This window comes from Salvelinus namaycush, chromosome 37 (assembly GCF_016432855.1).
Source record: "Salvelinus namaycush isolate Seneca chromosome 37, SaNama_1.0, whole genome shotgun sequence".
NCBI lineage: Eukaryota > Metazoa > Chordata > Actinopteri > Salmoniformes > Salmonidae > Salvelinus > Salvelinus namaycush.
Window position 1 is genome coordinate 11,908,845 of NC_052343.1, and position 24,636 is coordinate 11,933,480.

At 43.5% G+C, this 24,636-nt stretch overlaps 1 protein-coding gene across 1 annotated transcript in view; it reads left to right on the forward strand.

Annotated features, from left to right (window-relative positions):
* The window catches only part of LOC120031616 (ras/Rap GTPase-activating protein SynGAP-like), a 78,139-nt gene that overhangs the window by 35,700 nt on the left and 17,803 nt on the right, over positions 1 to 24,636 (forward strand). The window contains exons 4-17 of the mRNA XM_038977421.1: positions 9,942 to 10,393; positions 11,519 to 11,640; positions 14,601 to 14,754; positions 15,338 to 15,436; positions 17,198 to 17,437; positions 17,622 to 17,951; positions 19,746 to 19,890; positions 20,012 to 20,156; positions 20,361 to 20,597; positions 20,852 to 21,053; positions 21,362 to 21,591; positions 21,901 to 22,114; positions 22,454 to 23,050; positions 23,251 to 23,694. Coding sequence (XP_038833349.1) covers positions 9,942 to 10,393; positions 11,519 to 11,640; positions 14,601 to 14,754; positions 15,338 to 15,436; positions 17,198 to 17,437; positions 17,622 to 17,951; positions 19,746 to 19,890; positions 20,012 to 20,156; positions 20,361 to 20,597; positions 20,852 to 21,053; positions 21,362 to 21,591; positions 21,901 to 22,114; positions 22,454 to 23,050; positions 23,251 to 23,694 — 3,611 coding nt within the window. The remainder of the gene's footprint in view (positions 1 to 9,941; positions 10,394 to 11,518; positions 11,641 to 14,600; positions 14,755 to 15,337; positions 15,437 to 17,197; positions 17,438 to 17,621; positions 17,952 to 19,745; positions 19,891 to 20,011; positions 20,157 to 20,360; positions 20,598 to 20,851; positions 21,054 to 21,361; positions 21,592 to 21,900; positions 22,115 to 22,453; positions 23,051 to 23,250; positions 23,695 to 24,636) is intronic.

A 24,636-nucleotide genomic window follows, 5' to 3' on the forward strand; every position in this document is an offset into this window, starting at 1 on the left:
AGGCATCTCGTTTTGTTGTACACACATGAAAGCATGTTGTCATGGTCCACTGTTCATGTATTACGGTCCGCTTTTATACTTTCCCAAATAGTAAGAAGATTTTAACATATTGCACCAATATAAGATGAAACATTTGAGTTGTGCAAGTTTAAGGTGATAGTTCACCCTAAACTCAGATCAAACCACTTTGAGGTCTGAAAACATCTAGCAAACTTAGATTTTAGGGTGAACTATAACTTTAAATCTTACAAGGCTACCTCCCTCTTTATTATTGGCCCTGATTGGCTAGAGCTAGGTCAAGAGTAGAACATGCTCATTCTGGATATCTAGTTGAAAAATAGGAATATTTTATTGCCATGACAACGTATCCTTTCTGACATGCATCAAATTACACTAAGTAAACTGCCGCTGCCTGCTAAGTGGCAAGCCTAAAAGCTAGACATTGTTTGTTTATCTGTTAAATCATTCATCAATTAAAACTCAGAAATTACTCCTAAGTGCGCATACCATAGAAATAAAGAATTAGAATGGGTAAAGCCAAGTCAGTTTGACAGTATAGCTTACTCATTGGTACACTCAGTATTACCCATAACGGAACGTTGACTTGAATGAGGATATCGGTTCTATAGATTCTATGTCTATGGCTCAGACATCCTCTAAGGCATGGTCATACATGTAGAGTCGTGACCTAAGTGTGTTGAAATATGTCAAGAAAGATCAGCATAGAACTGCAATGGAGTATAGTGTATGTTGCACACAGGAGAGACTATCCTACATTTAGAGTTACAATTCTTGGATCAAAAGCTAACAGGTCTGCAGACCAGAATTCTATCAACACAATGGAAAACATACAAAAAAGGCCCACAGCATTTCAGCACCTTATAGACACCCACTCCCTCTCCAGCCTCCATCACTCTGGCTCTTGTACTCCATCTCTCTTTCTCTCTCTCTCTCTACCTTTCTACCTCTTGCTTTTACTCTCCCGTCTTGCTCTGTCCCTCCCACTCGTTCTCACTCTATCCGTCCGTCCGTCCGTCCGTCCGTCCGTCCGTCCGTCCGTCCGTCCGTCCGTCACTCACTCACTCACTCACTCACTCACTCACTCACTCACTCACTCACTCACTCACTCACTCCCTCCCTCACTCATCACTCCCTCCCTCACTCATCACTCCCTCCCTCACTCATCACTCACTCCCTCCCTCACTCATCACTCCCTCCCTCACTCATCACTCCCTCCCTCACTCACTCACTCCCTCACTCCCTCACTCCCTCACTCACTCACTCACTCACTCACTCACTCACTCACTCACTCACTCACTCACTCACTCACTCACTCCCTCCCTCCCTCCCTCCCTCCCTCCCTCCCTCACTCACTCAATCACTCACTCTCTCCCTCACTAATTCACTCACTCCCTCTATCACTCATTCACTCACTCACTCACTCACTCCCTCACTCCATCACTCCCTCACTCCCTCACTCCCTCACTCCCTCCCTCCCTCCCTCCCTCCCTCCCTCCCTCCCTCCCTCCCCATCCTCTCTCTCTGAGGGACTAAGCTGGAAGCTGTTGCCACCCACACGTTTCATCTTCAGCTTTCGGCTTGACATCAGATTTACATTCAGAAGGAAAAGAGTGCACCATTTCACACGCACAAACACATGCCAATGCAAACTGACATGTTCACACATGCATGTGCATGACAGTGCAAACTGTACCGTATGCACACAGGCACATGCGCACGTGCGTCATTGGCATCATGTATGCTGTAGGCGGTGTATACAAACGCATGCACAATTGCACATGAACGCACACATCATGTGCATCCTATTGTATCCGTGAACACGTTCTCAATATAAATGGTTCTATGGGTTAAAATCAGATGCAGTAACAGAAGACAGAGGACACTATTGCTTTCTCCTCTATACGTTCCTCTAACCCTCCCTTCATTATGTAATGCCTAGTATAGTACTATTTCATATACTACTATACTATTTAAGTCAGTCTAAGGCAATACGTTTTTTACTGCTTTGCATTTGTCTGTCATTTCAGTAATGATAGTACTAGACACTGTATACCCCAGATATCATGAACAAAAACCAAATGATATCAGCATGACTATAGATTTTCATTTCCCCCACATTTGGAGCATGTTTCCTCCCTCTGTTGCTTAGCGTTTGGAGGTGAGTGTGTAGGATGTAGTTTATAGGGTCCTATGTGTCTTTTCTGTTCGCTGGCTTTGTTATGTGTCTGTAACTCAAATGCAAGGTACTTGGAAAATGTTGCCATGGAAACTAAATAAAGAGCCCGGGTTTGGATCAAAAGGGACTGGGTGAGAAATTGAATGAAATGGACCTATTGAGTCCCTTTTACGGATGGCTTTTTAACGCATAATCATAAATAAATATTTAATGTGGTCGATTATTGCTGAACACCATTAAGGGGTTCGTATAGGACACAAATAATACTGGTGCTACTGCAAAACATCACACAATTCACGCCGCTCATTTGTCTCCACTTAAGGTAGAAGTTGCGCTAACAACAGATCTCGGATCAGATTACTAATCTATTCATCATAACCTTGACCTTGTAGGGATGAAAAAAGATCTGACCCTGTATCGGTGTTTAGAAGCAACTTCAACCCACTCATCTTGTCTCCACACTCTGAGCATGAAGTGCATGAAGTGTTATAGTAACACATGGACATGACTAAACAAGTGAGGATATGTGGTTACGTTTGATATGTATAAAAAAAATTGAGCCCGTACACTCATAAGCTCCACCGTCAAGGTATGTTTGTGAATAAAGGTACGTGGTAGAGCTTATGAGTGTGTGGGCTCCATTTCTTTTATACTGGCACTGCACACCACTAAAGGATGGGTCAGTTCCTTACCTTAACTCTTACCTTAACCATTTCAAATGTCAACTTCAATGGTGTAGGGACGTCCCAAGGATCCCGGGTAGCAGAGACCCTAAAGGATGTACATTTGATCACTGCTTGTGTCATTTCTAGAGCAGAAAATTGTAGCAGGAGGAAATGTTTGTGGTAATTAAAAGTATGTGGGTGCCTGGTTCAAAAGGAATAGTAAAAAAAAAAAAGTGAAGGTTTTACTTTTTCAATATAGAACAGAAAATTATCCATAGTATGTTGTCTCTGGTCAGTTATATATTGTAGCTCTGTTACGCACAAGCATACCATCTAGAATGAAGTATGCTAAAGCATTGGGCAAGTAGTATGCTTCTACACCTGCATTGCTTGCTGTTTGTGGTTTTAGGCTGGGTCTCTCTACAGCACTTTGTGACATCAGCTGATGTAAGAAGGGCTTTATAAATACATTTGATTGAAATTTGATTGATATGCTAAGTAGTATGCTAGTATGGTCATTGGAACGTAGCCCTACAGTACATTAGTGGAGGTTAGTATGCACTACACTGCACTACACTGCACTACACTGCACTATACTGCACTACACTGCACTACACTGCACTACACTACACTACACTGCCTCAGATCCTTTCTTGTAAGTTTGCATATCACTAAGGAATTGGAACAAAGACTGTTGGCATTTGTAAAGCTTTGAAATATCCACTTTTGGAGGTCAAACCGCAATGACTCAAAATCACAAGACCGTAATACTGTTTCTTTGTAGATTAAGCAATTAACACTTTATGTTTAAATGGGGCAGAAATCCTTGCTCAGCGATTGCAAAATTTGCCATAATGAGAAAAAAAGTGGTGTAATAAATATAATGTAGACTTTATATTACTAAAATATTGTAGTGAAACGGATCATCAATCCTAGTAATATTATCATCGTGTTTTCTTATACACAAAGCTCTTATGAATAACTGCAGCCTATCAGGTATATTTAAGGTTTTTGTTCATAATCATTACCAAACATGTGCATTATTTTCTTAATTTACTGAGCCAAATGACACTCAGTCTTTGCCAAATTATTGTTGTGTTGCCTAGCAAGCGTTATGCTAAGGGCATCTCAAGGGTTTGTTCTGTTGGTACGGAAGCATCGGAACCTTTATTGTATAAACACTTTGAGTATAAACACTTCCACAATGTCAGGTTTGGCTTCACTCTGTGATTTGAGAGCTTTGAGTGAAGGCCAATGGTGGTGAACAGCAGATACGGAACGACCTTGCTGAACTATTTCCTATTTCCGTAAACTCACCGTCACGCTGCAAAGGCTCTGTGCACTTTCAAATCGAACAAAAGGCTTCATTAGCCAATCATATCAGAACACAAAACCCAAAGATTTCAAGAGGGGTAACCCATGACAGCCAGCGGTAACACTTTATTTGGATAGTCCATCTGTAGATGCTCTACAGACTATCAGCAACATTTCAACTAACTATCTACTAACCCTAACCATAACGCTAGCCCTAACCTTAACCATTACGTAACCATTATTCTAAACCTAACCCTAACTGTAACCTTAGTAAGCAGTTGCTTATCAACAGGTAGTTTGTTGATCTGTAGAGCATCTACAGATGTATTATCTGGATGATCCAAATTAAGCGTGACTCAACCAGCCTTTACAGTCAGTCATACACACACAAAAAAAACATTCATAAGAATAATATTTGCTGTCTTTTTGAATAATCTCTTTCACATAGTAGACTAAGCGTTGCAAAGAGTAAAGAAAACGACTTGGTAGATCTCCAAACAAATCAAAGGTTTTGCCTAATGAAATCCTCCATAACACCAATATTTTCAGATAATCTTATGAATCTAAATTGGCAACAAAGGACAAAGTTTTCACCCTCAGGGAGAGAGCACGATGCCAAGTTGCTGACTGGCTCCAGCTAATCTAAATGTATAGCTAGCTAAAACCACAGAGCGGTCACACCTTAGGACTGTTAGGAGGGATGCCAGCTGAATTTTCATGTAGCTACTCAGACATGGCTACAGTCTACTTGCTCACCTCTTAGTTTATGTTGCATTTTGACTGGGGCTGTATTTGGAGTGCATACATAATGACTATTGTCCTGATAATTCCTAATTATGTGAACTGACCAGGAAAAGGTTACATAGTCAAGAAAAACTCTGGCCCCTAATAGTGACGTTTGTCTCTGTCATGACACCAGGGTGACTAGTGCCTGTAGTTTTCCTAGTCAGGCTATGCGGTTAGAAAAACTCAGGTCCCTTAGTATGATAACTACCTCAATACAGATGTAGGATCTTAATTTGAGCCGATTTGCTACAGCAGGAAAACAATCCTGGAGCAAGAGGAAATATCAATTATTATGTGGATTATAACTAATGGACATTTTTGTAGAGGTTTATACATTTTTCATGAGGGCAAATCAAGTCAGACATTTTTAAGTGGAAATTACAAACTTAAGAAGCCTTTTTAAAGCTGAAATACACTACAAGTAAAAAATGTCCTGCTATGCAGGAAAATTCTCAGCATTAAAAGAGTGATCAAATTAAGATTCTGTGTGCCACCCAAATTTCCTTTACAAAGGACAATGATGGACTAGCAGTTGGTTCATTGGTCTTGGGATTTTCCGCTGTGTATAATGGACATACACCCTTTTGGATGTCTTAACCCTCTGTGATTCGTTGACTTGGTTATCATCACAATGAGGATCCTTCCCTAAGGCGCTCGCTCAGCTCAGTACGTGGGCAGAGGGAAAGTAGCATGACAGCAGAGTCATGAGAAAAGATTGCCATTTTGAGAAGTAGAGGGAATGTAGAGACCAGATAAAGAGAAGGAATGTAGATAAATGAAAGGAGGATGAAGGAGAAGGATGGAGGAGACAAGATACATTACTAAGTAAAGGGAAAGACGGGATCATGTGAAAACGTGAAGAGTGAGGAGAGAAAAGAGAGAGCGATGAGAGGCTGGAGAGAGGAGAGGATAAATGCACTTTTGAATTATGTAAAATAGCTGCGTGGGAGAGAGAGAGGAGGAGTGTGTGTAGTGTGTATGCCTGAGTATGTGTGTCTGTGTGATAGCAGAACCAGGGAGAGCGAGAGAAGGAGGGAAAGAAAGAGAGCGGATGAAAGAGAGAGGGAGAACAGAGGGATAAAGAGAGAGACAGAGAATATGAGAGAGAGAGAGACAGAGAGAATAAGAGACAGGAAGAATATTTATAGCCTCAGATATGACTATGTTATCATTGATCTATCTCAAAAGAGGGTAGCAGAGAAAGGGATAGGGAGGGAAAGAAAGACTGAAATGAACTGGCCTCAGATGCTTTCTCGCTTTCATTCCTGCTCCCTTCTTTCTATGATACTGCATACATTATTATTTTTATATATACAGTTGAAGTCAGAAGTTTACATACACCTTGGACAAATACATTTAAACTCAGTTTTTCACAATTCCTGACATTTAATCCTAGTAAAAATTCCCTGTCATAGGTCAGTTAGGATCACCACTTTATATTAAGAATGTGAAATGTCAGAATAATAGTAGAGAAAATGATTTATTTCAGCTTTTATTTCTTTCACCACATTCCCAGTGGGTCAGAAGTTTACATACACTCAATTAGTATTTGGTAGCATTGCCTTTAAATTGTTTAACTTGGATCAAACGTTTCGGGTAGCCTTCCATAAGCTTCCCACAATAAGTTGGGTGTATTTTGGCCCATTCCTCCTGACAGAGCTGGTGTAACTGAGTCAGGTTTGTCGGCCTCCTTGCTCGCACACACTTTTTCAGTTCTGCCCACAAATGTTCTATAGGATTGAGGTCAGGGCTTTCTGATGGCCACTCCAATACCTTGCCTTTGTTGTCCTTAGGCCATTTTGCCACAACTTTGGAAGTATGCTTGGGGTCATTGTCCATTTGGAAGACCCATTTGCGACCAAGCTTTAACTTCCTGACTGATGTCTTGAGATGTTGCTTCAATATATCCACATAATTTTCCATCCTCATGAGGCCATCAATTTTGTGAAGTGCACTAGTCCCTCCTGCAGCAAAGCACCCCCACAACATGATGCCTCCACCCCCATGCTTCACAGTTGGGATGGTTTTCTTCGGCTTGCAAGCCTCTCCCATTTTTCCTCCAAACATAACGATGGTCATTATGGCCAAACAGTTCTTTTTTTATTTCATCAGACCAGAGGACATTTCTCCAAAAAGTACAATCTTTGTCCCCATGTGTAGTTGCAAACCGTAGTCTGGCTTTTTTATGGCGGTTTTGGAGCAGAAGCTTCTTCCTTGCTGAGTGGCCTTTCAGGTTGTCGATATAGGACTCGTTTTACTGTGGATATAGATACTTTTGTACCTGTTTCCTCCAGCATCTTCACAAGGTCCTTTGCTGTTGTTCTGGGATTGATTTGCACTTTTCGCACCAAAGTACGTTCATCTCTAGGAGACAGAATGCGTCTCCTTCCTGTGAGGTATGACAACTGCATGGTCCCATGGTGTTTATACTTGCGTACTATTGTTTGTACAGATGAACGAGGTACCTTCAGGCATTTGGAAATTGCTCCCAAGGATGAAACAGAATTGTGGAGGTCTACAATTTTTTTTCTGAGGTCTTGGCTGAGGCACTGAGTTTGAAGGTAGGCCTTGAAATACATCCACAGTTACACCTCCAATTGACTCAAATTATGTCAACTAGCCTATCAGAAGCTTCTAAAGCCATGACGTCACTTTCTGGAATTTTCCAAGCTGTTTAAAGGCACAGTCAACTTAGTGTATGTAAACTTCTGACCCACTGGAATTGTGATACAGTGAAATATATGTGAAATAATCTGTCTGTAAACAATTATTGGACAAATTACTTGTGTCATGCACACAGTAGATGTCCTAACCAACTTGCCAAAACTATAGTCTGTTAACAAGAAATTTGTGGAGTGGTTTAAAAACGAGTTTTAATGACTCCAACCTATGTGTATGTAAACTTCCGACTTCAACTGTATATATATATACATACATAAACATTCATACATATACACGTACACTACTGTTCAAATGTTTGGGGTCACTTGGAAATGTCCTTGTTTTTGAAAGAAAAGTAAATGTTTTGTCCATTAAAATAACGTCAAATTGATCAGAAATTAATGTTGTAAGTGACTATTGTAGCTGGAAACGGCTGATTTTTTAATGGAATGTCTACATAGGCGTACAGAGGCCCATTATCAGCAACCATCACTCCTGTGTTCCAATGGCACATTGTGTTAGCTAATCCTAGTTTATCATTTCAAAAGGCTAATTGATCATTAGAAACCCCTTTTGCAATTATGTTAGCACAGCTGAAAACTGTTGTGCTTATTAAAGAAGCAATAAAACTGGCCTTCTTTAGACTAGTTGAGTATCTGGAGCATCAGCATTTGTGGGTTCGATTACAGGCTCAAAATGGCCAGAAACAAAGACATTTCTTCTGAAACTTGTCAGTCTATTCTAGTTCTGAGAAATGAATGATATTCCATGCGAGAAATTGCCAAGAAACTGAATATCTCGTACAACGCTGTGTACTACTCCCTTCACAGAACAGCGTAAACTGGCTCTAACCAGAAAAGAAAGAGGAGTGGGAGGCCCCGGTACACAACTGAGCAAGAGGACAAGTACATTAGAGTGTCTGGTTTGAGAAACAGACACCTCACAAGTCCTCAACTGGCAGCTTTATTAAATAGTACCCGCAAAACACCAGGGTCAACGTCAACAGTGAAGAGGCGACTCCGGGAACAGAGTTCCTCTGTCCAATGTCTGTGTTCTTTTGCCCATCTTAATCTTTTCATTTTATTGGCCAGTCTGAGATATTACTTTTTCTTTGCAACTCTGCCTAGAAGGCCAGCATCCTGGAGTCGGGATAATGGGCCTCTGTACGCCTATGTAGATATTCTATTAAAAATCTGCCGTTTCCAGCTACAATAGTCATTTACAACATTAACGATGTCTACACTGTATTTCTGATCAATTTGATGTAATTTTAATGGACATTTCTAAGTGACCCCAAACTTTTGAACAGTAGTGTATATATACATACATATACACACTTTTTTAAGAATATACCTTTACTATTCCCCACAAACCCTACCAACCCTCCCCCAATTGGAGTAAACTAATAAACTGCATACATTAGTTAACTTCTCCTTGCCTTTCACATATCTCCTCCTGTGTCCAGCCACTGGTCTCCTCCCGCTGGGCACACACTGGTTGAATCAATGTTGTTTCCACGTCATTTCAACGGAATTACGTTGAGCCAACGTGGAAAAGATGTTGAATTGACACCTGTGTCCAGTGGGTCCTGCCTTCCATCATGGATAGTACAGAATGTTAGAATGGGCTTCTGTGCTCCATCTTCTCTACTGTCCGGCCACTGGTCTCCTCTGCAATCCATCATGGATAGTACAGAGTGTATTCCCTAACTGCCTAATTCACTGCATTTGGGACTGACTCACGGATGGAAGTCAATAGGTGCTGTGTTTATTAATGCTTCCACCTGCTCCCCTCTCTTGCTCCCTGCCTCTTCTCTCCCCTCCCCCACCACACTCAGTGCAGATTGTTAACGTTTGCCTCGTCGAACGGCCAGGCAGAAAACCCATCCCTTTTAATTCACTCACCTCACCCCTCCTCTTTCATCTTCCTTCCCATGCAGCTCTCCATCTACATCCCTCATTTTCCTGGTAGGAGGAGAAGTAGGGGATGATGGAGATCAGGGGGAATGGGACATTATCATCACATTGCTTCTCTCACCCTTAACCTCGTTCTCTTGCTCTCTCCCTTGGTTTTTTGTACACACTCTACCTTCACTTCACCTTCTGTTTTTTTCACCTTAATTGTCAGTTTCTCACACGTTTCCTCTCTCCCCTGACCGTATGTCTGTACTGTGTGTATCTTCTCTCTTTTGCTCCCGTCTCCCCGCAGACCACATGCCAAGTCCATGCCCTCTCCCGCTCCCCCTCGCTCTCACCTGTCTTTTGGATTCTCTCTCTCTCTCTTCTTCTTACCTGTCTTCTTCCCTCTCTCTCTCTCAGAGAACGCTCGCGCCCGGCGGAAGAGCATAGCCAACGTGAAGCAGCCAAGCATGGAGATCCCTCCCACTGCCCCCCCCCAACCCTTCCGACAATCCGTGAGTACCCCTCCCTCCTCCCGCCCTCGCTCGCTCCCCCCGTCCCTCTCTCTCTCCCTCCCTTTCCACTCCCCACCACACACCTGTCGCAGGGCCAGTGGAACCCCTCCCTTTCCCTTCCCCCTCGCCCTCTCACCCTCTCTCTCCCCCTCCCTCCCCCATGGCCCCTCCTGCCCTCAGCAACGCTACAAGAAAGGGGTTGGTACTCCCCCTCTCCCTCGCTCGCTGCCCCTCTCTCCCTGCCTGTCTCTTAGTCTCCCCCTATCCCCCCCTTCTTCTAATTGGCCGGGGGACTGGAGGGTTGCCGCTTCCAGCCCAGTGACCAGACGCCATATTGCACCTCTGCCTCCGATCGAGGTACATGACTCAGATGTCTCTGTATGTGGTGAAGAAACCCCCTCTAAACTTCACGTTACGTCCTTTGCCAAATGCTATGGAGTTTTCTGTTCCCTATGCCAAATGTGACCCACCACTGTGATTCAGTTCTTCTGACTGTATGAGGCTTAAAAGTGTCAGACAGGCTGGCTAATCAAACCAGAATGACTTATCTAGTCCTACCAGTCGGTTACCTTGACGGTCAGCAAATGAGTCAAATCTTTAGTCACTTCTTTAAAACAGACTTCAGTGACACAAAGCTCACAAAAAGTGAATGGTTTGTCTCGATTCAGACAAATTCCTCCCGGAATGTAGTTTTCAATGTTGATGTGTAATGTGCAGATTGATATCTGAGTAGACGTTAGACATGGACAGAGGTTGAATTGAGGTGAAACAGCATTGTAAGACTGTCATAAAAAGCATTGTGAGGTTATTCAGATACAATAGCAGCATGTCTCTCCTTCCACTCTGAGAGGAAAAGGCTGCATAGTAGCTGTATGGAACCTTATCCTGCATGTTGCGGAGAATGACATCATTCATTGATTTTCATTCTACTATTGAAGCCATGTTCTTCCTGTCAGCACTTCTTATAAAAGACACAGTATCAACACACAGCCTGTTCGATAAGACCTGTGTTATATACTGACTAAATCAGCTGATCAAAATCAGGGGAATATGGTTGCATGGAAGCACAGGACAAAACTGCACTGCAATATGAAGCTCCTATTTTTACTGAGGTCCAGTGTATGCTGTTGGATTGTGGGTATATGTATGGCACAACACCACCCACTGTTGGTTACCAGATGATACTACACTATTCTACCACTATTCTACTACTGCTGTACTGTGGATGTATGACTGATATAATATGTAATAAATCTTTATGTTGCTCTCCCCCTTCAATCACCTGTCATTCACTAAATCACATATGTCCTCTATTCTTCTTCCAATCCATTTTGGGCACGAAATATCCATCATTACTCACACTCACCCTATTCCCCCTCTCCACAACTCTGATCTATCTCCTTTCCTGCGCCCCCTCCCTCCCTCTGTTTCACACCCTCTCATTCTTCACCTCCTCCCTCTCTCCATGGCTGCCCTGTTCAGAGTTTCCTCAGTAGAAGGTTGAAGGGCTCTATCAAGAGGGCTAAGAGTCAGCCCAAACTGGACCGCACCAGCAGCTTCCGACACATGATCCTCCCCCGCTTCCGCAGTGCCGACCAGGACAGGTACGAGTCTCTGTGTGTTTCTGTGAGTGTGTGCGTGTGTTCCCTGCTCTCTCTGTGTGCGGAACAGGTCAGGTAGGCATGTTGGGGGAAGAATGTTGGTAGAAAGTGCATGTTGAGGGATGGAGTTGTTTCCAGTGTGGCTTAGCTGTGTTGCATTGCAATTTGTCTTTTTAAGTGTGTGTGTGTGTACACTCCTACCGGTGTGTCCACATGTATGTGGGACTCTTAAAGATGCTTTCTTGTGTCTATTTTGGATACCTTTCAAGGACAATCTGGCATGTACTGTGCTTTTAGTATTACTCCTAGCTATAGTGAAACCAGTAAGCCTTGACAGTAAGTGTTTGTTTCACAACTGCCCCTTTCGGTGCCGCTGCACACCCATTTTACATACTACATTTTTTATGACTGCTTAATACATGGAGAATACCATCTCAAGACTTAATAAAAAGTCCTGACCTCTCCATGGCAACCATCAGACAGCTGTATGGCCACAGAACGGACATACCTTAGATGAACCTGTGTGGGATTTTTTTTTAAATTATACCTATACACTGGCTATATGATTTAATGATGCTAATAGGGGTAGTCTTCTCTGCAGGGATACATACTGAATAAATTGAAAACAACATAAATTGAAAACAACATATGGATTTTATGCAAATCTGTCAGCATGATAGTGCCAGTAGCTAGCTAAATAAACAATGGTAAATCAGTGACATGCCATTTGTGTTGTAGCTACTCCAAGTTGACCTGTGTAGAAGAGGTCATTTGGATCTTGAAAGGGCTTAAGTGCGGTCGAGGAGCTGTTCTTTTCATGATTTATTCATTGAAGAGATCCGGACGTATTTCATGGATGGTTAAGTCTGAGGATACACAGAAAGACAGGTCAAGCAGCTTCTGAAGTTCGTCATGTTTCGCCAGGGATGCGGTCTTCAAAGCATCAATGACTGATTTCCTTTTCAAAGGCCTTAGTTCAAACACAGTTGGCTTTTGGTAGTCTCCTGGCTTACTTAAAAAAAACATTTTTTTAACTAGACAAGTCAGTTAAGAACAAATTCTTATTTACAAGGACAGATTAGGAACAGTAAGGTTAACTGCCTTGTTCAGGGGCAGAATAACAGATTTTTACCTTGTCAGCTCGGGGATTCGATCTAGCAACCTGGCCAAACACTCTAACCACTAGGCTACCTGCTGTTCCCTTACTGTAGGTAAGGGAGATGTGTGGGTTGTTTTGGTCATTTTCTGGTATTTAGTCCCTTACTTGTTTGTGAGAATGAACTACTCTAATAGATACCTTAGGGTGACTTTATACACCATCTGTGTTGTTACGTTGGACAAGTTGCTTGAGGTGTAGTTGATGGGGCAGTTTTACTTCACTTTTTAGAATACTTTTTGTTGTTTTTGAAACACCTGCCTGCATCTTCGGTACAAAGAATGTTGGTAGAAAGTGCACGTTGGGGAATGGAGTTGTTTCCAGTGTGGCTTAGCTGTGTTGCATTGCAATTTGCATTCATTCATTTGCTGTCCTCTTGTGTCTCCTCTTCTACCATATCCATCTCTTTTAGTCTCTCTGTTTTCTCATCTGCCCTGTCACTCCCTTCTTCTCTAAAGTACCCACAGTTTACATAACAACTTGATTTCCTCTGAGAGGTTCTCTCTCCCACCGTCTTCCCCCTCTCCCTCTGTCTCTCTCGCCCTCTCGCCCTTCCTTTCTCGACCTCCCCCACTGTCCTTTATTTCTCTCATTCTGACTCATTTCTTTGGGTCTATTTTTATCTCTCTCTCTCTCTCTCTCTCTCTCTCTCTCTCTCTCTCTCTCTCTCTCTCTCTCTCTCTCTCTCTCTCTCTCTCTCTCTCTCTCTCTCTCTCTCTCTCTCTCTCTCTCTCTCTCTCTCTCTCTCTCTCTCTCTCTCTCTCTCACTCTCTCTCTCTCTCACTCCACTGTAAGTATTCAATGTTCTGATGCACATTATGAGTGAATGTCCACAAAAACAGTGGCACAGGGAGAACGCGAGAGAGCTGGATGCATCAGGGACATCATAGTAGGGAGACTGTTACTTTCTTTTCTCTGCTTTTTCTGTGTTGTGGTCTCTGTCATTCCCCTTTCTGGCACTCTGTATCTGTCTCCTCTTCAGTTCAGTGGCATTGTAGCATAATTGGTATGTGTGTGTCTATGTGTATATATGTATAAGTCAGTGTGGGCGGGCATGGCGGGAAAGGCGGTCAAGCGTCATGGACAATTCTATTTAGGGGTTGCTCTGTGCCTTATGCATGTATGGCTGTCAATAGAAACGTAGCTTTGTTGTCCAAGAAATATAATGATAACACTATTGTCATTATGCTCTAATCTAATCCAGTGAAACTCTAATTGAATGCTAATGGTTGACTTCTTCAGATGACAATTAGACCCGTTGTGAGCCCTAGCATCACATTGTTTTAAGATGTGACCTCTTTTCAAGCTCACAGAACACAGGATTTGTGAGTACAGACGGATTCCTTTGGCATGAAAAGCAGAATGGTTGCGTGCTGTTTCTCAACTTTTCGGAATCAGATATGCTCGAGTGTATCTCAGAAAAACTCCACCGGGCCTGCCGTTGTGAAAGATCTCTGGCTCTCTGTGTCCTCAATGACTGATTGTATTCCACTCCCCTTGTCACAGTTAGATTTGTTAGTGAGATTGTAGGGAGCTATAAACAGATGGTAGTCCCTTTAGTTGAAGAAGTGTATGCCGACTTTCAAATGAAAAATATTGACAGTGGTTGCATTTTTTTGGCCACATGGTGCCAGTTGCCTTGTTGACTTAATCATCCCCCTAATCAAATCAAATCAAAGTTTATTTGTCACATGCGCCGAATACAACAGGTGTAGACCTTACAGTGAAATGCTAACTCGAGTTCGAGACTACTGTAATGTATGGGACTCACTCTGCTCCTCTCACTGTGTCTCTGCTCCCCATCCAGAACGCGCCTGATGCAGAGCTTCAAAGAGTCCCACTCCCATGAGTCCTTGCTGTCTCCCAGCAGCGCAGCCGAGGCGCTGGACCTCACCCTGGACGAGGACGCCATCATCAAGCCCGTCCATTCCAGCATCCTGGGACAGGAGTACTGTTTCGAGGTGAGGCTGACACGACACACACACACACAATGAACCCAGATAGCGCTACTAATTAAACCTGGGTTCAAATACTATTTGAAATCATTTCAAATACTTTTGCTGAGCTTGATTGATCTTGTCTGGTGCAGTGGAACCAATAGAAGAAGAGAAAGTTCAAATCCCGCCCATCTGCCACTCCAGGCAGGCTAAAGCAAACACTAAAAGTATTTTAAATATTTTAAATAACATTTGAACCCAGGTCTGTCTACTATTGCTACTAATGCTACTAATGTTGGGTAGAAGTCTCTCGATTGACATCAACATAAGGATTTATTGAATAAGGCTGTGATTTTATAAATCTTGTTATCTGTGGAAAAGATATCAAAGAGAAAGCCAACAAGCGGCTCGAAATGAGCTCATGTCCCAAGTTGATTTGTCACAGAAATTTGTTGTGAAAACGGCTTTCACTGCATGGCTCACTTTCCCATAGCCAACGTGTACATGACACAAGTATCTGTGATTAAAGGACGTTGTTATGCCACTTGTCATCTTCTCCCAAGTTGCTAATGGTTGTGGCTGTTGATGTTACCGTTGGTAACCTCAGGTGACTACGGCTTCGGGAACCAAGTGCTTTGCATGTCGCTCGGGTGCAGAGAGAGACAAATGGATCGAGAATCTTCAGAGAGCTGTCAAACCCAACAAGGTGGGGAAACAAGGACGAGAAATTAAGTTACTTCTCGTTCTGTCAGTGCTTCTCTCCTTCTCCCCTGTCTTCAATATGTCTGTTTCAATATGAGCATTTCCTCATTTTGTTTACTGTAACCTCCATGTGCTCTCTGTTTGTCTATGTCTGTAATGTATAGTCATCAAATACAGTACATATTAAAACACAGCACTTCTACACTATCATCAGAGTTAAATAAAGAACGAAAAAGACGCAAACTCAGCACTTTAGATGCGGTTGATTAAAACAGATCTTCTAATTTCAGCTACGCTTGATCTCCTAGGTCTGCGTAATAGGCCCCTTCCCGCCCCATCCCCCCTCTCTCTTATCAAAAGAGACATTACGAGAGACAGATAACTGCTCTTGATGGCAGCAAGGGAGCTGCAGTTATTAAGGCAAACCGAGAGGAAACATCAGCCCGAGTGGATTGACTCATCCAGATGCTGTGACTGCGGGGTTCCTGGCTGAATCATGGGGCTCCAAGGACTCGACACGGGGGCTCCGAAATATCCTCTGCACCCTCATGAATCTCCAACCAGATACATGATGGGAGAGATAAGACGAGGTGTGATGTCGATAGAGACCAGGATGTTCATTAGGTTTCGCAACCGTCGCTGGGCAGACAGACGCTCTTGATTCTTCTTCTTATTGAAATTCATGATGAACGGTTGAAAGGGTTGCATCGGCAGACGTCCACATTTATTGTCAGGCGGCATACCAATGGAGTACTTAAGAAATAACAACTTTGGAAAATTGCTGATATACTTAGCAATCTAAATTCGGTATTAAGAGCTGATCTGAGCCAGGGCTGAGCAATCCAGTGGCATTTCAGACTAGTTGAAATGACTCACCCCTGACTAAAACATCACTCTGTGCAATCTGCACAGCACGCTCTCCTCCCATGGGGGATTTCAGACATAGTTGGCTCTTTGTAATCATGTTCAGAAAATGCAGCTCTCTGCTGCAACATTACCAATCACACATCCACTTTCTGTCTCTCATGCCTCCAGTACATATGTATTATCTAGTTTATCTCCATCTGTATGTGTGCATATTGTTCTTAGACTGTTCTTAACTAGTGGTGGAAAAAGTACTGAATTGTCAAACTTGAGTAAAAGTAAATATACCTTAATAGAAAATAACTCAAGTAAAAGTGAAAGTCACCCAGTAAAATACGACTTGAGAAAGTCTAAAAGCATTTAGTTTGAAATATACTTAAGTATCAAAAGTAAAAGTATAAATCATTTCAAATTCCTTATATTAAGAAATCCAGACGGCACAATTGTGTTTTTTACATTTTTATTGACGAATAGCCAGGGGCACACTCCAACACTCAGACATAATTTACAAATGAAGCGTTTGTGTTTAGTGAGTCCGCCAGATCAAAAGCAGTAGGGATGACCAGGGATGTTCTCTTGATAAGTGTGTTAATTGGACCATTTTCCTGTCAAAATGTAACAACTACTTTTGGGTGTCAGGGAAAATGTATGGAGTAAAAAGTACATTATTTTCTTTTGGAATGTAAGGTAAAAGTTGTAAAAAATATGAATAGTAAAGTACAGATACCCCAAAAAACGACATAAGTAGTACTTTAAAGTATTTTTACTGAAGTACTTTACACCACTGTTCTTAACCTACTCAACTCTCCCTTTCTTTTTCTCTTTGGTCTTTTTCCCTTTGGTTTTCGTTCCTCCCTGTTCTGCCTTGTCCCTTTGCCACCCTCTCTTTGACCCTCTTCAGGACAACAGTCGGAGGGTGGACAACGTGCTGAAACTCTGGATCATCGAGGCGCGGGAGCTTCCCGCCAAGAAGCGCTACTACTGCGAACTTTGTCTGGACGACATGCTTTACGCACGCACCACCAGCAAGCCCCGGACTGACACCGTGTTCTGGGGCGAGCACTTTGAGTTCAACAACTTGCCAGCCGTCCGCAACCTACGCCTTCATCTCTACAAGGAGACTGACAAGAAGAGACGCAAGGTGAAGGGACAACTCTCTCACCAGTGTGCTAAACGGGATGAAACTAGTTAAAATGACATTTTTGCAGACTGGTTAAAGCAGCTTGCCCAATGATTAAGATGGATGAATATACTTGAGTTTCATTACTATCTTCTTTTTTTCCTCTTTCTTAATGGCCCCATATCTCTTTCCCCTCTTCTATCAGGAAAAGAGCACATACCTGGGACTGGTCAGTATCCCTATCTCCAGCATCACGGGCCGACAGTTTGTGGAGCAGTGGTACCCGGTCATCCAGCCTAGCATCTTGGCCAAGGGGCAAGCAGGGGGCAAGATCATCAATGCCTCCCTACGCCTCAAGTCCCGTTACCAGACCATGAGCATCCTGCCCATGGAGCTGTACAAGGAGTTTGCCGAGTATGTTACCAATAACTACCGGACTTTGTGTGCGGTGCTGGAGCCTCTACTGAGCGTGAAGAGTAAAGAAGAGGTGGCCTGTGCGCTGGTCCACATACTACAGAGCACGGGGAAAGCCAAGGTAAGTATTGGCATGAAACATTTAACATGTTGTTACTTCAATAGTACACGGTACAATGCAAGGTCATATTCCTGTATACAACTCACTGTATCCTGTGTATATGCCAGATAAATGCTGTTTCTGATTTGAAAGCATAATATTGATGGAATATGAGTACATTATAGTGAGAATGTACCCACTGTTTATAAATTCAACCGCCTCAAATCACCATGCTCTGTTGACTACAGCTAAATAGGGGGTGGGGGGGGGGGGGGGGGGGGGGGGCATTACTGCCAAATAGGTCAATGTCATAACAGTGTCCTTTAAATACATAGGATGTGATGTTGCGCTGTAACCAGTGTAACATGTGTCATGCTAATGTAACCATCCTATTACTTGATGGCCCATGGTCTACCAATATGTCTGTAGACGAGCCATTGTTTACTTTACTGGCTACACTGGATATTCATTCCGTCCTTGAAGTTGAGCACTTCATGGTAGGACTCAATGCCATGCTATGTAAGCAATATGCTGAACAGGCAAACATAGCTTCCATTGGTCGATTACCAATCAAATTATTATTTAATCACAAAACATTCCATAAAAATGTTTACCTCTCTTTTGGATTTTTCCACAATCACAACTTCTACAACCTCAGGTTCCCTCGAAATCAGACTGTCTCCACCAGTATCTCCCTGAGAATTTTTTGTTGTTGTGTGATGTCACTGTACCGAATGTATAGCTAGATGATGCATTGTTTGGGGTGGTCCTAGGTTGAAAATGCTGTCAACCACCTAGCATTATCATCTACAAACCAAACACACTATCATGTCAACAATCTGCATATTTAGCTTTACGTAACTAGCTAACGTTAGCTAGTTGAAATAAAGGCATTGGGCATCTTGTGTGGTTTATGCAGTGTAGCTACATGATGTAGCTAACGTTAGTTATCGTTAGTTTCCAAATACAAAAGATGTCAGCTAGCTAGCTAAGTAGCCATATTAGCAAGCTTGAACATTGAACACACTAAGGTTAGCAGCTAACGTAGCTAAAAAACGTAGGCTAAAAATGCAACCCAACACTTACCTACCTGTCCATGACAATAGTGGCCATTTTGGCATCACTCTTCCACCTTTCAAAATTAATTCCAATGTTTATCCGGTTTCTTGATCTGTCATGAGCAGTCTTTTTTTCGCTTCTTTTTCTCTTTTGGGGTTGAGTTGATTCAGATCCAAGATCCGAGAATGATGCTTGTTTCTGTCTACATTTTCTGAAAATGCTGGCCCTGCTACCAGGACAGTTTATCAGCAAATAAGTTAGCTAGCTTGTTGGCTTCGTCTGCTCTGTGTTTGTTTCTTGCGGCTATAGCTTGCAAGTGACTTTCACTTCTTCTCCAGCTCTGGAGCATGGCAGCAGGGTCGTTCGAGTAGGCAGGTTTTAGTGCAAAGACACACCTTGCCCAGAAGGCCAGCCCAAGGTGGCTCAGGGCTCAATCCCCTTGTTTTCGTTCAAAGTGAAAACACAACAGAAGAAGTGGGGCGGCATGGGGGGTGCCCACAACCTGCGGATTCTATCTTTAAGGCACTATAAACTACAAAATTAATATTAGTTTGACTACTTCTTGGTTTTCTTACCAAACCATAAACCAAAAGAGATTGAAACAGAAGGAATATTAAACATAACAAATTACACTCTGACCTGAGGAAAGGTGTTATATCCTCAAAATTGAATTTGAGAGTACCCAATAGATTATAATTGAAGGTTTTAAAAAGAAAGTCTATGCTATATTGATGTTTCTGTTTTGTTTCTTCACAGGATTTTCTTTCAGACATGGCGATGTGTGAGGTAGATAGATTCATAGACCGAGAACACCTTATCTTCAGAGAGAACACTCTGGCCACCAAAGCCATAGAAGAGTACCTCAAGCTGATTGGACATAAGTACCTCAAGGATGCAATAGGTGTGGCCTTCGAAAACTTCACATGAATCACTCAATACATGTTGTTGAACTGTTCTTCCTGTGATGTATTCATTATCTTTCTGTGTTTGCCTAATGGTCAGTGATATTGTGTTTGTTTCAGGGGAGTTCATAAGGGCGCTGTACGAATCAGAGGAGAACTGCGAGGTGGACCCCATGAGGACACCACCCTCTGTCCTTCCAGATCACCAAGCCAATCTCCGCATGTGCTGCGAACTGGCACTCTGCAAAATCGTCAACTCTCATTGGTCAGTAGTTGGCATATGAGGGCTTACTGTTTTTTTTTTCATTCAAGTAGGATTACTCCTGGGCTACAGCACCCAAAGACTTATCTACAGAATTTTGATTGTTGAACACACCAGATTTGCATTCAGTAGTTGGCATACACTGCCTTACTAAAGCAGAATATCCTATCAAATGATAACACACTGTATATTTGTATCTCTCTGCAGTGTGTTTCCTCGGGAGCTGAAGGAGGTGTTTGCCTCGTGGAGGGTGCGCTGTGCAGAGAGGGGGAGGGAGGACATCGCAGACCGCCTAATCAGCGGCTCCCTTTTCCTGCGCTTCCTGTGTCCTGCCGTCATGTCCCCCTCCCTGTTCAACCTGACCCAGGAGTACCCAGATGAGCAGACATCACGCACGCTCACCCTCATCTCCAAAGTGGTGCAGAACCTGGCCAACTTCTCTAAGTCAGTTCATTCATTCACTACAATTTATAATGTTATGCTTATGCTAAAACTTCTGTAATATTTTGAGTATTTTTCCGGGACAGAGATTAAGCCTAGTCCTGGACTAAAAAGCATGCTCAATGTAGATTCTCCATTGAAATTTCTTATTAGTTATTAATCCAGGATTGGGCTAATTCTGTGTCCGGGAAACAATCCGATGATGTGTAATCTGAGTATATAGCATTTTGACTCTTCTTCTTCTCTCTCTCCCTCAGGTTTGGTATGAAAGAGGAGTACATGTGCTTCATGAATGAGTTCTTAGAGATGGAGTGGGGCTCCATGCAACAGTTCCTCTATGAGATCTCCAACCTGGACAGTGTGAGCAATGCGGGGGGCTTCGAGGGCTACATCGACCTGGGCAGGGAGCTGTCCATACTGCACAGCCTCCTCTGGGAGGTCATGGCCCAGCTCAGCAAGGTAGGGAGGATCAGGGTAAATATTAACAATATAACCTCTACAATATATGACCCCAAAAAAAGTACAAGTTACAGATAACCATTGTAGTGTTATTCAATAATGGTTAAGTCCAATTAGGAATCAGGACAATAAAATAACTATGTATGGTCTTGACAACTCAGTAATCTGAAAGTATGAGACAGTAGAATGAATGGAATGATTAAGTGCACTTGTAATTTTCAAAGATAAGATACTTAAAATGATCAACCACACTTTTTAACCATTTGAATGCTTTTCCTATTGTCGTTGCTAACTTGTATTCATGTCAGTCTTCTAACCCTAACCCACAGGATGCCATTATCAAACTGGGTCCCTTGCCCCGCCTCTTGAATGACATCAGCATGGCCCTGCGTAACCCCCACCTGCAGAGGCAGCCCAGCCACCAGAACCAGACAGATAGAGTCCATGAGAGACAGACGGAGAGGCTGCTCTCACGACCCAGCTTCAACAGGGGAGTCTCCTCGGAGTTCCAGAATCTCATGATGAAGGATCTCAACAGGTAGTGCCCTGGCTTTATTTAATCCTATGGGCCTATTTCCTGGAAACAGGTTAAGTATAGTCCTGGACAAAAACGCACTTTGAATGGAGAATTATCCATTGAACATACTTTTTAGTCTATGATTAGGTTTAATCCGTGTTGGGGAAACCAGCCCTAGGAGGATGGTTGGTTGGTGCATTTGTTAAAGTTTTGCCTTTCCCGCCATAATGCTGTGGTTGGGTTGTGCCTTTTGTGCCAAACTCGTAATACATCTATAACCTTGTCATCGTCTTCTCCAATCTGTTGCCATGTGTTGTTGCCTTTCTTCAGCTCCATAGATATCACTCGCTTGCCTTCCCCTACATCTGGTGTGTCCGGTGGGGGGGTCATGCCGTCTCGTGCTCATCCTCAGCTGAGTTTCCAAGAGCGTGATCACCCACATCGAGCCTCCAAAGACGTTTTCTATGTAACCCGCCCTCCCTTGGCCCGATCCAGCCCTGCCTACTGCACCAGTAGCTCTGATATCACCGAGCCAGACCACAAGGTTAGTTGAATTCTAGAGTTTTGATAGCATTAAGATCTGTTAGGAGCCATGTTCTACAGGAAGCTATGTAAACTGCACATCTCCTTTCCATGTGGTAGCCAAGTCTGGCAGACGACTGCAGGATAGTATGGCAGCTGTGCGCTCATAGGAAAATGATGCATGTACCTTAGTGGTAAGTCATGGGACATGCAATTCAGGCATACAACCACCCCTCTTAATAGATAAAACACTTAATCAACTTATTGGCACTTTAGAATTGGGCACAGAAGGCTGTTAGCTCTATCAATCTCATCTAGGTGCTCAGTGTCAATAAAGTGTATATCTATGATGGACCTCCAGGACTCCACAATGAACAGCGTGTCTAACCTGCAGTCGGTGGCCATGCTCAACTCCTCCCAGGCCTCCATCACCGGCATGGGCAGCTTCGGAGGGCTCAGCAGCCAGGGTGGAGGAGGCCTGGGCTCGGGCCTGAGTGGCCAGCTCCGGGCCGGGGGCCGCCTCTCGGCCGGCTCGGGGGGATCCAGCATGTCAGGGGGCCTCCGGCTGAGCCAGTTGAGCCAGATGGGCACCACCACCGACTCGCTGTCCCAGCAGCAGCAGCAGCAAGCCGCCGCCCTGAGATACCCGCTCTCCTTCCAGAACCCCCTGTTTCACCTGGCCACCGGCACTGCAGATGGACCCCACCTTCACCACCAGCACAGCAGGGCCCATCTCCCGCCGCCCCTGCTCCTGGCCCCGGAGCCTGACCCCGGTGGCTCGCACCAGGCCTACATCCCCCAGTTCGCCCACGGGGGGTTCTCCCGCAGCGAGGACCTGTCCACCCTGAGGACCGGAGCAGGGCACCTGGGGCAGCCAGCCATTATCCACTCACACAGCTATAGTGACGACTACAGCAGGGCTGATTTCGCACGGCGGCAACTGTCCATGCACGGGCAGGTATGGATTAACTTAAGGTCAAGAATGTGTTTACAATCATGTTCTACTTTTGTGCAAATTAGCCTTTTTGTCTCTCCTACTTTATAATAATTTAAGTCAACATTTGTTTGTAGCCTACATAAATAGGATTAGCATAATGTAAACATCTGAAACAGGTTTAAGACCAGGATAACTTGGAGTTCTATAATTGTCCTTGTTAGGATAATCTTCAACAGCAACAGCAGATGGGCATGGCCTCTCAGACTGGTACCTCCCACTCCTCCTTGGCCACACCCCCCTCCACAGTCCAGCCTGTGCGCCAGAGCTCCATCGCCCCGCCTCCCGTTCAACGCGTCAAATCACAGACCTCCCATCAGCTGTCCGTCAGTGCGGCTGCTGCTCCCACACCATCCACTAAGACACGACCGCCCAGTGCCAACCTATCACCAGAGTCGGGCTACGGAGGTCGGCAACAGGCACCACGGCAACAGCTGTCGGTCAAAGACAACACAGCCCCTGGACTGCCCCACCAGCAGAGCTCTGTCAGGGAGAACCAGGGCCCCCAGGGGCCACAGGGAGGCACTACAACAACCATACAGCAATCACAGCAGCAGCAACAGCAACCACAGCAACAGCACCTGCTCAAACCTTCCATTAGTAAACAGGTATGCAGGCTACTGTACTCTATTGTGTAATTTAATCTACCCTTAAATCTGACAAGAAGCTCATAGCTGTCACTGTTATTTTCTCTCACTCTGAAAAGAGCATTATATAACAATTCCAACACACCTATCAAATACAGTTCAACCATGCTCTCTCTTTCACAGTTGTTTCTGACCAACCCCAGAGTCCCAGTGACCTGTATGATTAAATAGAGCCAAGGGTCACCCCCTCATGTGTGTAGTACACAGTAGCGGTGCGTGGGTAAAATCACTGGGGAAGCAAGAAAAAAAGCCATATTACAACTTATGTGTTGTGATAATTGCTTTGTTTGCTCTATAACCTGTTAGTTCATATGCCTTGCGATATATATATATATAATAAACAGTTACATAGTTACATGACCTTCAGCATGGTCAAGTTAATGTTTCAGACATTTTTGGACCACTAAACAACTATTGATTTAGAACCACGGAGAGTTACCACAAGACGCAAAGAAAACACTTTTCCAGCACCATTTTTTATTTTTATTTAACCTTTATTTAACTAGGCAAGTCAGTTAAGAACACATTCCTATTTACAATGACTGCCTACCAAAAGGCAAGAGGCCTCCTGCGGGGACGGGGGCTGGGATAAAAAATATATATAGATATAGGACAAAACACACATCACAACAAGAGAGACAAAAACAATTTAGTCCAATCAACGTAAGCTAAATATAATGTGGCTGTCCATGGTTCTGATTCGTGTGTGTGTGTGAAAATTTGTGCAAGTCGAAAATACTTGTTAACTCACCCTACTTGTAGAGAAAAGCCAATGCCATCCTCTTTCATGTTGACGAAACAGTCACTCTGTCATATTTACAGTCACTCTTTTATTTATTGTTGTCCTAGGCTACATGGCTAAAATGCTTGCTTGCTAGCCTAACTTCCTTTCATGGGCAATGT